Genomic DNA, 17,382 nt, shown 5'->3' on the forward strand with positions numbered 1-17,382 from the left:
ATTTGTTTGGAAACACAAAAGACCCTGAAGAGCCAAAGAAATCTTGATAATTAAAAACGAAGCTGGAAGAATCAGGCTCCCTGACTTCAGACTATACTACAAAGCTACAGTAATCAAGACAGTATGGTACTGGCACAAAAACAGAAATATAGATCATTGGAACAGGATAGAAAACCCAGAGATAAACCCACACACATATGGTCACCTTATCTTTGATAAAGGAGGCAAGAATATACAGTGGAGAAAAGAAAGCCTCTTCAATAAGTGGTGCTGGGAAAACTGGACAGGAACATGTAAAAGAATGAAATTAGAATACTCCCTAACACCATACACAAAAAGAAACTCAAAATGGATTAAAGACCTAATTGTAAGGCCAGACACTATCAAACTCTTAGAGGAAAAGATAGGCAGAACACTCTAAAACATAAATCACAGCAAGATTCTTTTTGACCCATCTCCTAGCGAAATGGAAATAAAAATAAACAAATGGGACCTAATGAAACTTAAAAGCTTTTGCACAGCAAAGGAAACCATAAACAAGACCAAAAGACAACCCGCAGAATGGGAAAAAAATATTTGCAAATGAGGCAACTGACAGAGGATTAATCTCCAAATTTTACAAGCAGCTCATGCAGCTCAATATCAAAAAAACTAACAACCCAATCCAAAAATGGGCAGAAGACCTAAATACACATTTCTCCAAAGAAGATATACAGATTGCCAACAAACACATGAAACAATGCTCAACATCATGAATCATTAGAGCAATGCAAATCAAAACTGCAATGAGATATCTTCTCACACCAGTCAGAGTGCTCATCATCAAAATATCTACAAACAATAAATGCTGGAGAGGGTGTGGAGAAAAGGGAACCCTCTTGCAGTCTTGGTGGGAATGTAAATTGATACAGCCACTATGGAGAACAGTATGGAGGTTCCTTAAAAACTAAAAATAGAACTGCTATACGACCCAGCAATCCCACTACTAGGGATTTACCCTGAGAAAACCATAATTCAAAAAGAGTCATGTACCACAATATTCATTGCAGCTCTATTTACAATAGCCAGGACATGAAAGCGACCTAAGTGTCCATTGATACATTAATGGATAAAGAAGATGTGGCACATATATAGAATGGAATATTACTCAGCCAGAAAAAGAAATGAAATTGAGATACTTGTAGTGAAGTGATGGACATAGAATCTGTCATACAGAGTGAAGTAAGTCATAAAGAGGAAAACAAATACTGTATGCTAACACCTATATATGGAATCTAAAAAAAAAAAAGGAATGGTCATGAAGAACCTAGGGGAAATATGGGAATAAAGACACAGACCTACTAGAGAATGCACTTGAGGATACGGGGAGTGGGTAGTGTAAGCTGGGACAAAGTGAGAGAGTGACATGGACATATATACACTACCAAATGTAAAACAGATAGCTAGTGGGAACCACCTGCATAGTGCAGGGAGATCAGCAAGGTGCTTTTTGACTTAGCTGGAGTGAGATATTGAGGATGGGAGGGAGGGCGACGCAAGAGAGAAGAAATATTGGGATATATGTATATGTATAACTGATTCACTTTGTTATAAAACAGAAACTAACACACCATTATAAAGTAATTATACTCCAATAAAGATGTTTAAATTAAAAAATGGGCAAAAGACTTCAATAGACATTTGCCAAATAAAATATACAAATGGGTAACAGGTGTATAAAAAATGTCCAACATCACAGGAAAATGCAAATAAAAACCACAATGAAACATCACCTCATACCCATTAGCATGGTAACTATTAAAAAATTAAGCTAACAAGTGTTCGTGAGCCTATGGAGAAAGTAGAACACTTGTACATTGTTGATGGGAATGTAAAGTGGTGCAGTCACTATGGAAAGTGCTATGATGGTTCCTCCAAAAATTAAAAATACGACTAACATATGATCCAGACATTCAATTTCTGGGTGTGTACCCCAAGGAGTTAAAAGAAGGGACTCAAACAGATACCTGAACATGGACATTTTTAGTAGCTTTCTTCACAATAGCCAAAATGTGGAAGCAACCCAAATGTCCATCAGCAGAAACATTGATAAACAAATGTGGTATATACATGAAAGGGAATATTATTCATTCTTAAAAAGAGAGGAAATTCTGACACATGCTATAACATGAGTGAACCTTGAGGAAATTATGCTAAGTGAAATAAAGCAGCTACAAAAAGACCAATACTGTATTGTTCCACTTTGATAAGCTATCTGGAGTATTCAAACTCATTTAAACAGAAAGTAGAATGCTGGTTGCCAGGTGGCTGGAGAGATGAGGAAATGGGAGTTGTTGTTTAATGGCTATGAAAAACTTTGGAGATTGGTTGCACAACAATGTGAATGTATTTACCACTACTGAATTGTACACTTAAAAATAAAGTGGTACATCTTATATTAGTGTGTTTGATCACAATTTGGAAAAAAATAGTTAAATTAAATTTCCACCCAGAAGTCACAAAATAGTATTCTTTATTAGGACCCCATATTCAATCTCTTATAGATAAGAAGACATTTTCACTGGAGGTGGGTACTGTATCAATAAGTAAATTGAATGGAATAATATATCTGTAAAGCATACATTTTTTTAAATCATACAGTTTAAAAGGGTAATGCATTGATAATCATAGAAAATGTATTTCATATGATTTAAAATATCATTGTTTACAAAAAAGATATCTAACATATGTTTAGCACATTCCTGGTCACTAAGGATATACAAATTTTTAAAAAATAATAAATAAAAAAGAAAAGCATTTCTCAGAAAAATAAGGCCAATAAGCATATAAAAACGCTTGGTCTTTCTTAAAGAAATATAAATCAAAAGAGCACGATACCATGTTTCACTAAACTAGCAAAAATTATAAAGTTGTATAATACCTAGCATTGATAAAGATGTAGGAAAATAAGGACTATCATACATTTCAGCCTTTGTTCAGGCAATTTCTCTATGTTTACAAAAAAAAGAAAATTAAATGCACATACTCTTTGGCCAACCAATTCCATTTTGTGGTATAAGACCTAAAATTAAATCCCCATATTATATGTGTCTTGATATCTAGGGAAAGCCGAGTGGGTCTTGAATGATGGCCCAATCACAAGTTCCCCTTATCATCGTGTTCCTGAAGATAAAGTACCATATTCAAACAACTCTCCTTAGCATGGGGACCAGGCACAGTGGCTGCTTATCCCTGAATAGCAAGCTACAGTTCCCTGCTAGCCCACAGAATGATTCAAACAAGTCAATCACATTCTCCTGTGGGAAACAGAGATTTCACCATGCCTAGGGGTTACACCACAGCCTCTGCTTGTTCATTCTGTTTCCAAGTAGAATTATCCTATGGCCCTGCATGGCATACAGTGTTCTCCTCTTATAGGCTGTGAGTATGTGTGACTAATACACTACTGTTGATTTCATCTGTCTAGTGTTGAGAATCAGTTGTTTATCAATCCCTATAACTTTAAGCAGGAATCCCTTCCTTGTCAACTGGAAGAAGTGGAGGTGATAAAAACATATGGCTTGGAATTTCCTATTATATATAATTGCAAATATAAAGCAAGATATAGGTACCAGAATGTCCATTTCAGCATTGATTTTAATAGCAATAACCTGAAAACCACCTAAATGTTCGCCATTAGATAACTAAATTAGATAATATAATTAGAAAATATTAGATAACAATTACATAAATTGTATAGTGTCCATATGATGGAGCACAATGTAGAAGTTAAAAAGACTGAAGTATATCTGTATGTGATGATATAGAAACATCTTCAAGATATACGAAGTGAAAAAAATTAAGTTATAGTATCATCAATTTTTTTCTAAGTGTATATGCATTTTTACCCTGGAAATTTACCCAGGAAACTACTGACAGTGGTTGCCTTTGGTGTCAGGATTGGAAGTTTGTAACTAAGGAAGGAGAGAGACTGTAGCTCATTTTATACCTTTCTAATTGTTTGGCTTTTTTTTAATCAAGTGCATATTTATTTTTACAATGAAAATAAAAGTAAAAAGGCATGATACCTGCTATTAAGCAGCACATTGTCTAGTGGAAAAATGAACAAGCTTTCACAAAACAAGTTTGAAATCTCAATACCATGGGTTAATATCTGGACTGATTATTGGGATAAGGCAGAGTAGTGCACAGCATATGGAAAGCTGAGGGAGTAAGGTGAAGGAAGTGCTAATTGAGCTAGAATTTTTTTAATAGTTCTCACTTCGAAAGGGTTACTCCTATGTACAAATATATAATTCAGTTCCACATTTAACTAAGATACATACTTAAAACAGGAAACTCTGCTCCCCAATATCAGAGTTTTGTCACTTAGTTTTATTTTTAAGAGAAAAATAAAAGAACTAAATTCCTGGAAGTGTCCTAGAGGCTGGTGAAGAGGCCAGAAGATTTTTTTCTATTGTGTTACAATATAATCCAGGTGAAATCAAAACAATTGTCTTGTCACATGGGCCAAACCTCAGCTTTCACCTGGATTTCCAGGGTTACTGGAATGTTGCTCTGAACAAAATCAGCAAGATAATTGACTAATATGTCTCCCTCACTTAAGTCAGCAGTTAAGGCTGAGGGTTGTCTTGTAAAGTGAAAGTGGCTTTATATATATATTTTTAAACATCTTTATTGGGGTATAATTGCTTTACAAGGGTGTGTTAGTTTCTACTTTATAACAAAGTGAATCAGTTATACATATACATATGTTCCCATATCTCTTCCCTCTTGCATCTCCCTCCCTCCCAACCCTCCCTATCCCACCCCTCCATGCGGTCACAAAGCACCGAGCTGATCTCCCTGTGCTATGCAGCTGCTTCCCACTAGCTATCTACCTTACGTTTGGTAGTGTATATATGTCCATGCCTCTCTCTTGCTTTGTCACAGCTCACCCTTCCCCCTCCCCATATCCTCAAGTCCGTTCTCTAGTAGGTCTGTGTCTTTATTCTTGTCTTACCCCTAGGTTCTAGATTTCAGTAGAGAGACAAAACTGATTTCAACTTCAGGCTCCTCGGGGAAGAATTCGCCTTCTCCTTTAAGTGCCCACATTTTATTTCTTCAGTAAATGAGTATTCAGTTTTAATGTTAATTGATTTTTATTACCTTATTTATTTTCTTAGTTAAAATATGCTCTTAGGAGCTTTAAAAATAACTGCCCTTTCCCCCATAAGCTTCTACTTATCAGGCGTTGTCATAAGTTGCCTTCAGCATTGCTAATGCAGGACATTTCCAACAAATCAAATCAGCTTTTATTTAGTTCAATTTAAGGGATGAATCAGCTTTGGATGTCCTCTAAATGAATTACAAATTAATTGGCTCAGTGTGTTCAGTGTTCTGTTCATTATTCCTTCCAATTGACAATAATGTAGGCTAAATTATAGTGGAGAATTTGGTTCAATGGAAAAATATGGGAATATTTATGCTGCCTGTTATGAATTGTTTGAATCTACCTAGAACCTTACTACCATTTATTTTGCTCTTTGTTTTGCTTTGAGAATTTTAGCTCCACAAATATTGTACAATCAATATAGGAGGGACATGTAATGAGATTTTTATGTTATAAATATTATAACTTGAGGGTTATTTCACTTGATTAAAAAAGAAACTTGGATGACATGTTTTGATTCTTTTATTGGAAACATGTAATTTAGTACCAATACTTGTAATAACTGTTACTCATCAGGTTTTTTTTTTTTTAACTTGGGGAAGAACAGATCTAGCTGGAAAGGAAATTGATTGACACACACTCAAAGAAAAACTGTACTATATGTCTTATGAAAAGACACATGCTAATTGTACAATCTAATTTCACTTTCTTGGTGGTAAACTGAGAATTCATATATTGTTTTTCCTCCTGATAGCTAACATTTCTTTTCAAAAGATTGTAGCTTTAAGACAAATTTGCACCTGTTGTTTAGTATTGTATCAGTTTTAGTTATGATAACTCTTTTATTTGAGTCATGGTTTATATGTTGTGTACATTATTTTCTGTTGTTACCTATATCTAATTTAGGAGAGGGTTCCATTTTAAATTTCAGTTAGGAAGGAAACATTGAAAGCAGTTTATGTCTAGGAAGTCTTTGAAGTCTAACCTCTCTGTGGGGCCAGATCATTTATTCTTAGGTAGAAGGCAGCAACAGAACCTCACATCTCATGACATAATGATTTGCCACTTTTGTCCTCAATTCATTCAGTCTCACAGGCTTTTTCTGTCTCTCACTCTCGCTCTCACCACATTCTTTCATCACAAACACACACATACAGGATTTTGCAGCATATAGTTAGATAGATAGATAGATAGATAGATAGATAGATAGATAGATATAGATATAGATATTCAGTTTTCAAATTTTATTTTTATTTAAAATTTTGGTCATAAAGGTTCCTATTAAATTGTTTAAACAATATTTAACTTAGGAAGTGAAAATCTTCTGTTTTCCCTATATACAGTTGGTTATTATATATTCTTGCAGAATTTCTTCCACGTGTCAGCATTTTTCTTTTGTTTTCCTTTTTATTTTTTTAACATCTAATTGCTTTACAATAGTGTGTTAGTTTCTGCTGTAAAACAAAGTGAATCAGCTATATGTATACATATATCCCCTCAACAGCATACATATATATATATATTTTTTTAAATAAATTTATTTATTTGTTGACTGCATTGGGTCTTCATTGCTGTGCACGGGCTTTCTCTAGTTGCCATGAGCAGGGGCTACTCTTTGTTGCAGTTGAGGTGTGCGGGCTTCTCATTATGGTGGCTTCTTTTGTTGCGGAGCACAGGCTCTAGGTACGGGGGCTGCAGTAGTTGTGTCATGCAGGCTCAATAGTTGTGGCTCAGGCTTAGTTGCTCCATGAGAGCATGTGAGATCCTCCTGGACCAGGGCTCGAACCCATGTCCCCTGCATTGGCAGGCAGATTCTTAACCACTGCACCAGGAGGGAAGTCCCTATATTTTTAACTAAAGTTAATTTTCAGATTTTTTTACCACCCCTTGAGTTAATTGGAGACACCATAGGGATAAAGCTACTAGAAAATAATCAGATATATTTCTACTTCTAGCTCTGCTATGGTCCCTCTGTGCCCTGTTGAATAAGTCCTTTGACCTTTCTTTTCATGACTCCTTATTCACAAATAGAGGTCATTATTCTATCATGCTTCTAATTTATTTCCTAGGGATGCCTCCAGGATTCGTTGAATTCAAACAATATATAAAGTCCATAGTTTATTGGTTCAAAAAAACCCTAAGAGTAAAAAGGATGGGCTTATTCTGAAACTTTCTGAAGCCATAAATATGATTGTTCTTTGAAAACAACATTATCTTATTACATTTATCTTATTTAGTCTTTTAATTTATTATAACATTAGTAGGAGCCAATCTGTGGTAAATCTAGATTAATTTATCAAAAGACAACACTGTGACATGATCCTGACTGGTATGTTTTTAAATATATGTAGTGTGAATGTGAATATATGTGTTATAGAAAAAAGTTTGAAAGAACATATATTAGAATTAACAAGTGTAATTTCCAGGATTGTTAGTGATTTAAATTCTCTTCTTTTTAAATATATCTGTATTTTCTACAATTAATATGTATTATTTATGTGACTACAACCATTTTTATCAACATTGCTTAATTGTTATCAGGTAAATTTTTTACTCATTTTATTCTAGCACACTTTCATGTCATAGTAATAAATACCATGATAATGCCCATTTCAGGAAGGGGGAACACAGAGTAAGAATTGTGAAATAATTTATTTGTTGAAAGTAACCTAGCACATATCACTCTGATGATTTAATATTTTTCCTTTGAGTATTCTAATTTTTTAAAATGTTTTTTACAGCTACAAGACCGCACTCAGTTCAGTGACCAAGACTTAGCCACCCTTAAGAAGTACTGGGACAATGGCATGACCAGCCTTGGCTCTGTTTGTAGAGAGAAAATTGAAGCAGTGGCAACTGAATTGAGTGTTGACTGTGAAATAGTTCGGGTAAGGTATTTTCAATAATTTTCATGTTGTGGTTGAAGAGTGTCATAAATGAAAGCCTTAAAAAGTTGTATGGTTGGCATTTCTCTAATTAGTGATGTTGAGCATCTTTTCATGTGCTTTTTGGCCATCTGTATGTCTTCTTTGGAGAAATGTTTATTTAGAGATTCTGTCCATTTTTTGGTTGGGTTGTTTGTTTTTTTCATATTGAGCTGCATGAGCTGTTCATATATTTTTGAGATTAATTCCTTGTCAGTCGCTTCATTTGCAAATATTTTCTCCCATTCTGAGGGTTGTGTTTTCATTTTGTTTATGGTTTCCTTTGCTGTGAAAAACGTTTAAAGTTTTGTTAGGTCCCATTTGTTTATTTTTGTTTTTATTTCCATTTCTCTAGGAGATAGGTCAAAAAAGATATTGCTGTGATTTATGTCAAAAAGTGTTCTGCCTATGTCTTCCTCTAAGAGTTTTATAGTGTCTGGCCTTATAGTTAGGTCTTTAATCCATTTAGAGTTTATTTTTGTGTATGGTGTTAGGGAGGGTTCTATTTTCATTCTTTTACATGTAGCTGTCCAGTTGTCCCAGCACTACTTATTGAAGAGATTGTCTTTTCTCCATTGTATATTCTTGCCTCCTTAGTCATAGATTAGTTGACCATAGGTGAATGGATTTATCTCTGGACTTTCTGTCCTGTTTCATTGATTTATGTATCTGTTTTTGTGTCAGTACCATACTGTTTTGATTACTGTTTTGATTATGGTAGCTTTGTAGTATAGTCTGAAGTCAGCCTGATTCCTTCAGCTCCATTCTTCTTTCTCAAGATCGTTTTGGCTATCTGGGGTCTTCTGTTTTTCCATACAAATTCTAAATTTTTTTGCTCTAGTTCTCTGAAAAATGCCTCACACTGGTCAGAATGGCCACCATCAAAAAATCTACAAACAATAAATACTGGAGAGAGTGTAGAGAAAATAGGACCCTCCTACACTGTTAGTGGGAATGTAAATTGGTACAACCATTATGGAGAACAGTATGGAGGTTTCTTAAAAAACTATATATAGAGCTACCATATGATCCAGCAATCCCACTCCTGGGCATATATCCAGAGAAAACCAAAATTCAAAAAGATACATACACCCCAATGTTCACTGAAGCACTGTTTACAGTAGTCAAGGCATGGAAGCAACCTAAAAGTCCATCAACAGAGGAATGGATAAAGAAGTTGTGGTACATATATACAATGGAATATTACTCAGCCATAAAAAGAGAATGAAATAATGCCATTTGCAGCAACATGAATGGACCTAGAGATTATCACACTAAATGAAGTAAGTCAGACAGAGAAAGACAAATAGCATATGATATCACTTATATGTGGGATGTAATTTTAAAAATGATACAAATGGACTTATATGCAAAAGAGAAACAGACTCACAGATCTTGAAATCAAACTTATGGTTACCAACGGGAAAATGTGGCAGGAAATGATAAATTAGGAGATTGGGATTAACATATACACACTACTATATATAAAATTGGTAACAAAAAGGACCTACTCTGTAACACAGGGAACTTTACTCAATACTCTGTAATAATCTCTATGGGAAAAGAATCTGAAAAAGAATGGATATATGTATAACTGATTCATTTTGCTGTATACCTGAAACTAACACAACATTGTTAATCAACTATACTTCAATAAAAATTAATTTAAAAAATTGTATGAGGTGCTTTAAACAATGCCATCAATAAAGTGAAAAAGATAACCCACAGAATGGGAGGAAATATGTTCAAATCAAATATCTGATAAGGATCTTATCCAGAATATGTAAAGAACTCTTACATATCAATAATAAAAAGGCAAATAGTGCAATTTAAAAATGGGCAATAGATTAGAATAGTCATTTTTCCAAAGAAGATGTACAAGTGGCCAATAAATACACTAAAATATGTTCGACATCATTTGTCATTATGGAAATCAAAACCACAATGAGATACCTCTTAACACCCACTATGATGTCTATAATAAGAAAGACAGGTAATAAGTGTTGGCCAGGATGTGGAGCAATTGGAACCATTATACACTTCTGGTGAAAATATAAAATGTTTTAACCACTTTGGAAAACAGTCCTCAAAATTTTTAACATAGAGTTACCATATGACAGCAATTCCATTCTTAGGTATACACTCAAAAGAAATGAAAAGTATGTCCACTCAAAAACTTATACATGGAGATGCAAAATCTCTCGTATGGAGGGCCAACTATGGGACTTGAGTATCTGTGGATTTTGGTATCCCCGATGGGTCTTGGAACCCCCCCAAGGCTACTTCCCAACTGTAGAGTCACATAACTAAGTTGTTGCAAACATACTTAAAATGTTTCCAATAATTGCATCAAGCAAAAAAAAAAAAAAAAGGTATTTCCTTTAGTGTTTACATCTACATTGATAACATCAATTCATCATTTTTTTTTGTTATTCAGACCAGAGCAGCTTGTTTCTTTATTGCAGATAATACAGTTTGTTCAGAGCTTTGTGACCTCCTAGAGGTGTGGGATAGGGAGGATGGGAGGGAGGGAGATGCAAGGGGGAAGAGATATGGGAACATATGTATAACTGATTCACTTTGTTATAAAGCAGAAACTAACACACCATTGTAAAGCAATTATACTCCAATAAAGATGTAAAAAAAATGTGCTTGAAGAGAGAGGTGTAGAATTATGCAACATCATTTCAACATATATGACTACAGAACACTTTTTTCAAAAGACTGACATTGCACAGGGACATCAGTTAAGGAGTCATTGCTTTAAGTGTCTTCACATTTGTGACATTTTATTTTTCCTTTGCAATAGTCCTATGAGGTATAGAAGAACAAGGTCACACCTTTCAGATAAAAATGTTGCTAATAAATAATTAAAACTAACTGATATATCAAGTATTAATCGAATATATAGGATGTCATTTACTATTCTAGTCACCATAGGGCTAGAATGAAAATATAAATCTTAGTTCTTGCTCTACTTGAAGAGATAAGTCATACAAGAGGAAAACAACCATGAAATGGTACTTTCTTTTTATCCAACAATATTTTTATACAAGTTTTAGTGCATAATGGCATCTGATGTTGCCTGATTACTGAAAATAACACTCATGGATGGTAAATTATTCACTGAAGTTATAAGCAGGTCAGTTCTGGACCTTACATTACCACTTGAACTTTGTGAGTTCCAGAAGAAAATCACTAACTGGTATAATGTCTATCATATAAAGAAAAGAAAGGATAACTATATCCCCCAATAATTAGTCAGCAATATCAATGCACCAGCACTGGAGTATTGTTGAATCCAACCTCGTGATCTTCTAAAAATGACCATTCAAAAGTCCCTGGGAAATCACCAAACTCCTTTAGAAGGATTTAGCTAGAACTCTCTGTGTTTCTATAATAATATTTTATTGATCAAGATTGACAAAGTAGAACATTACCCTTTGTTTCCAAAGTGAGACACAAGGCCCTTGGTTTTGTTATTTAAGAAGTGTGTCCTCACCAAATGAACCTACCTACGAAACAGAAATAGACTCACAGACATAGAGAACAGACCTGTGGTTGCCAATGGCAGAGGGTGGGGGAGGGATGGAGTGGGAGTTTGGGGTTAGCAGATGCAAGCTATTATATACAGAAGAGATAAACAACAAGGTCTTACTGTATTGCACAGGGAACTGTATTCAATATCCTGTGATAAACCATAGTGGAAAAGAATATAAAAAAGAATATGTATATATATATATATATATATATATCTGAATCACTTTACTGTACAGCAGAAATTAACACAACATTGTAAATCAACTATACTTCAATTTAAAAAAAAAGAAGTGTGTCCTGTAAAATTAACATTATCTTTAGTCTTAATGAAAGATTATTACAAGGGCTTCTAACAATGGGGAACTTACACTACAAAATTTGGCCAGCATGTAATAACGAGAGATATTCTTCTGTCATAAAATTTTTAAAAGACAGTATATTTGCTTTGTTTGGAGGTTTTTGGCATTCTCCACTAATGGCCTCTCTACTACATGTTACATTATTAACATTAACTTGTTTGGAAAGTTGGCAAAAAGTTGCTATATCGTATTACTTCAAGTGGTTCTATGGTACTACAAACATAAACTAGGGACCAAAGAAACAATAAAAATATTCATCTATGTTAAGAGACTGATTATTCATAATGGTCAGAAATTCTGAATTCTACATATAATACAAGGTGGAATTTCAATTAACACTTTAGTATTACGGTGACAGCGTTCACAGCTCAACCAGTAACTAATGGGATAACTTTGGGTGTCACTCTCTAAAATTCAGTGTTCACAGCTGTTTAAAAAGAGAGAGAGATAGAGAGAGAGAGAGAGAGAGAGAGAACAAATTACCTGCTTCACTGGGATGAAAGAAATGAGAACTGAATATATTCTAAGGATCACTGGTCCCTTCAGGGAGCCAGTTCCAAATTACTTAGGAAAACACTTAATACTATACTTTCCCATGTCCCAAGGAGATTAGTATAAGTATCAACATACTCCAAGGCTCTGTGAAGTTCTGCTGTAATGAAATTTATTAACTTTCCATAACCAAGTGTTTCTCCAGTCTACTTGTTCCCAAAACAATTCTGCTTTTTCCTGTTGGTACCCCCAAGAATCAGTGCTACCCAGAACACACTTGAGGGTGATGCCTCATGAAAACAAAAAGATGAATTTTAATGACCTCCAGGAATAAAAGTTTTGAACTTGATGATGTATTATTTCTGATTATAAGTAACACACACAATAAGACACCCTTGCCACCCTTGCTGGAGATAGCTGCAGAGTTCAAGTACTGATAATGTAACAGTAATGAGTTTGTACGGAGAGCAAATTGGATGCATCTTGTGACGCTACCTATACAGAATGAGGTAAAGCTATCTTGAGTGTGAACATTGATTCATCTTTTTTAGGAAAAATTGATTTGACTTTGAAGAAAAGTTTATCAATTTCAAGATTATATCTATTCAAATTAAATAAAACTGCCAATTCTTGTGTCAGCTTACCATCATTAACATGAAAATCAAAAAGGCATACTATAAATTGAAAAGAAACTCTAAGCTTATGAATATCAACAAAGTATCCTTCAAATTTTTCTTGTAATTTTTGAAATCCTTGTATATAGAACTGGTGACTACGCCTACAATCTGCACATTGATTCATGTTAGAAAAGTGTATAAAATAATCATTTTTATTGATATGAAAAGTTTTAATCTTAGCAAAAATTATCACACTTGTCTGGGTAGTTCACAAATAAGCTCTTCCTTTCATTGAATCTTCAAGTATAACTTGATCTTATGCAGTGTGATCTCAGTGAAAAAAGTAGAAATCACATTGCCAGTTTTGTCTTTTATTAGTGAATATTCGGTAAACATTACTACTGTGGACTTATTGTTTGTGTCACTTCCAAATTCAGATGTTGAAACTCTAATCCACAATATGATGATATTTGGAGGTGGGGCCTTTGTAAGGTAATTAGGTTATGTTAGTTCCTGAGAGTGAGGACCTCAAGATGAGATTAATGCCATAATGAAAAGAGCCACATCTCTCTTTCTCTCTCTTGGCCCTGTGAGGACACACGGAGAAGTTGGCTGTCTACAAGCCAGGAAGTGGACTCTCACCAGACACCAGGTCTACTGGTGCCTTGATCTAGACAAATATTTGTTGTTTAAAGAAAACTTATACATGGATGTACACAACAGCATTATTCATAATAGCAAAAAAGTAGGAAAAAATGTTCATCAAGTGAATGAATAGACAAAATGTGATATATGCATATAATGGAATATTATAGAGCCATATAAAGGAATGAAATACTGAAACATGCTATAAAATAGATGAATCTTGAAAACATTATGCCAAATGAAAGAAGCCAGTCACAAAAGACTGCATATTTTATAGTTCTATTTATATGAAATGTCCAGAATAGGCACATCTATAGAGACAGAGGGTGGATTTGTGGCTGCTAGGGGCTGGTGGGAGGGAGGAATGAGGAGTGACTGCTAATGGGTATAGGGTTTGTTTTTGGCATGATGAAAATGTTCTGGAATTAGCTAGTGGTAATTGTTGCACAACTCTGAATATGTTAAAAATATTTTCACTGTACACATTAAATGAGTGAGTTGTATGGCATGTTAAATATATCTCGATAACACTGTTTTTAAAATTGCATGAGATATCTGCCCTCTTAGCACAGCTGGCAGCGCATAAGTCTCATAAAATTGCATGAGGTGATCTGAAATACAGTACTCCCCCCTTATCTGTGGTTTTGCTTTCTGCAATTTCAGTTACCTGTGCTCAACTGCAGTCTGAAAATATTAAATGGAAAATTCCAGAAATAAACAATTCATAAGTTTTCATTTGTGCTCTGTTTGGAATAGCATGATAGATCTTGTGTCCTCCTGCTCCATCCTAGGATGTGAATCATCCCTTTCTCCAGTGTATTTATGCTGTATATGCTACCCACCCATTAGTCACTTAGTAGCCATCTAAATTATCAGATTGACTGTCATGGTATCTCAGTGCTTGTGTTCAAGTAACCCTTATTTTACTTAATAATTGCCCCAAATCTCAAGAGTAGTGATGCTGGCAACTTGGATATTCTCTTACTGTGCCTAGTTTATAAATTAAACTTTATTGTAGGTGTGTGTATAGAAAAAAAAACATAGTATATATAGCGTTCGATACTATCCCTGGTTTCAGGCATTCATTCAGATAATAGGGGAGTACTGTACATCTCACATATTATATAATGAATGATAGATTGAAAAATTATATTGATCAGTCGTGGGAACTGTAGTTTACATTCCATTTAAAAGATACTTGTATAAGATTTAGATAGTGGCAGACGTATGGTGGTATTTAACAACCAGCTATTTAAGGAAAAAAAAGCCCTGATTTATAACATTTGTTGATTTCTATGATATAAAGATTCCTGCCATGGCTGATTCCATGGCTTCTTCAATGCAGAGTTCAAAAGAGATGCTAACAATTGACTCTTGTGAGCAAGTATAAGTAGGATTCAGCTCACACTGGAGGATCATTACAGAAAATCAAGAATGAAGTACTATTAAAGAAAAAGGACAAAATGCAGAACTCTTCCAGAGGAAGAAATAAAGTATTTTCTCATACATATATGAAGAAAGAGGGAGAAATATAGGGAGAAATCATAGAGCACATTTCTCAAAATAAATAGTGTTCTCAAAATAAATACTGCTCTGTCCAGAGCCATGCTTTTTATTTTTTTTTAGGATTCAGATGAGAAATCAAATAAAATCCTGTATTTACTGAGCATGCTATGTGTTATATATACGAACAGGGAACTAGAAATGCGTTAGACATTTGTCCTATTTCTAAGGAGCTTAAAGTCTAGCAAAAGGGGTGACAAAAGAATATAAATGACTGAAGAGGAATTGGAGTGGTATCATGGTATGAGGAGCCTAATCAAAAGCCACAATTAGGGAAATACAGAGCATGTGTTTTTGTTGTCACTGTTTTTAATGTTTCTTTAAATCAAAGTTATACATGCACATAGCTTAAGGAGCTAAGTTCTGTAGAACTTGCTACAAAACCAACATTCTTTACTCCTCTCCTCCTACCATTTCCCGATAGCCAGAGTACTTTCTACTCTTTAAGATGATTCCTTTGGTATTTACCACCATCTGAATAATGTGGTATATTAATTAGAATTAGGTTTTGCTGTGAATAACAAAAAGACTCAAAATAACAACGGCTTAAACAAGATATTTCAATTCCATGTACAAGTCCAGAGCTGGCATGGCCCTTCTGCCTTGTGAAGTCCTCAAGAGACTCTAATGCCTTCCATCTTCCATTCTGCCATCCCTATGATGTAGCCCTGGTCCTCAAGGTCCAAAATTATGGCATTTATAGTCCAGGCAGCATGACAGAGATGGGGAGAAAGAAGGGACAAAAAGTGTGTACTAGCTATCTTTTAAAAGGGATTCCCAGAAACTGCCACAAGACATATTCACTTAAATCCCATTGGCTAAATATTAGTCACATGGTCATACCTAACTACAAGGGAAGCTGCAAATGTAGTTATATTGTAGAGAGTCATGTGCCCAGCTAAACTTTCAGTTATTATTGGAAGAGGGAGAAAGATATTGGGGAACACCTAGCTGTCTCATCTATCTGTTTATATCACTACTTCTTGATTTTTCAGTGTTAGGCATTGTTGATTGATTTTTGACTATGAAATGCAAGGCATTTTGTCTAACTCTTTCAAGATCTCTTTATTGATCCTTTCACCTACATGCATACTTCTTCTCTTCTTATCCTCACAGTATAATTATTCCATAATTTTGGTTAGTTTGATATTTTGTGTTAACATTATTATGACTATGTAAATGCTTTACACATTTGACTTGCGTGGTATAATATTATTTTTGTCCTTTTCTGCATACTATTATTCTGTTTCCTTGGAGTTCTTTATTTACTTTGGTTTTGGTTTTTGTATGTTTGCTTGCTTAATTTTCTAGGTACTACTACTAATTTATCCTCAAAACCTTCCCCAGTTGTACATACTTCCTTTCAATACATTCATACACATTTGGTAGTACAACAATTTTATCATCTTAAAGAAATTTTCCTGGAACTTCTGATCTGCTCCAAACTGTTACTCTGCACCTGGAGCACAACTGTTACCCTGAGATTTCCATATTCAATCTGTCTGTTCTTTTGCTATACTTTCAGTAAGATATTCTCAAATTTATCTTCCAACTTTTCTTTTTTGAGGTTTTTTCATTTTTGTTTTTATTCAATCTGCCACTGATACTAATAAACTCCACGTGCCATGACAGCAGCTTTCAGGATCCATGGACTGTCATAAGGGTTCCTTGAGACCCCATACTGCAGGAGAGAGGACACAGAGACAGAATATTACTAAAAACATACTCTTCCAAAATGAAAGATAAGATAACCATAGGGTTCCTCACTAAGATTCTATTTGATATAAAGGAGTTTTAAGCATAACTGAGGTTAAAAAATTTCAAAGCCATGGATACTGTGCAGAAATTTTTATCCCTATAAAAATACTAACATACAGAAAAAGAAAGAAGTATTACCATTTTCTTCTTGCTTATGGCTTATTAAAACTTCTACTAGAGGAAAGAATAGTGAACAGCTTACTATCTTTTTATTTTTAATGGTTTTCCAAAATGCAGCATGCCCACAGCAGAAAGAAACTTTGAAAAGGTTATGTGCTGTAATAGGACTTCTTTTGTAATATTAGATAAACTGCAAATAAAAATATGTTTCC

The 17,382-nt window shown here is 34.4% G+C and overlaps 1 protein-coding gene across 1 annotated transcript in view; it reads left to right on the forward strand.

The window, feature by feature from the left end:
• Window positions 1-17,382, forward strand: part of HDX (highly divergent homeobox) — a 181,589-nt gene that overhangs the window by 104,053 nt on the left and 60,154 nt on the right. The window contains exon 5 of the mRNA XM_067722881.1: window positions 7,894-8,040. Coding sequence (XP_067578982.1) covers window positions 7,894-8,040 — 147 coding nt within the window. The remainder of the gene's footprint in view (window positions 1-7,893; window positions 8,041-17,382) is intronic.

Source organism: Pseudorca crassidens, chromosome X, assembly GCF_039906515.1.
Source record: "Pseudorca crassidens isolate mPseCra1 chromosome X, mPseCra1.hap1, whole genome shotgun sequence".
NCBI lineage: Eukaryota > Metazoa > Chordata > Mammalia > Artiodactyla > Delphinidae > Pseudorca > Pseudorca crassidens.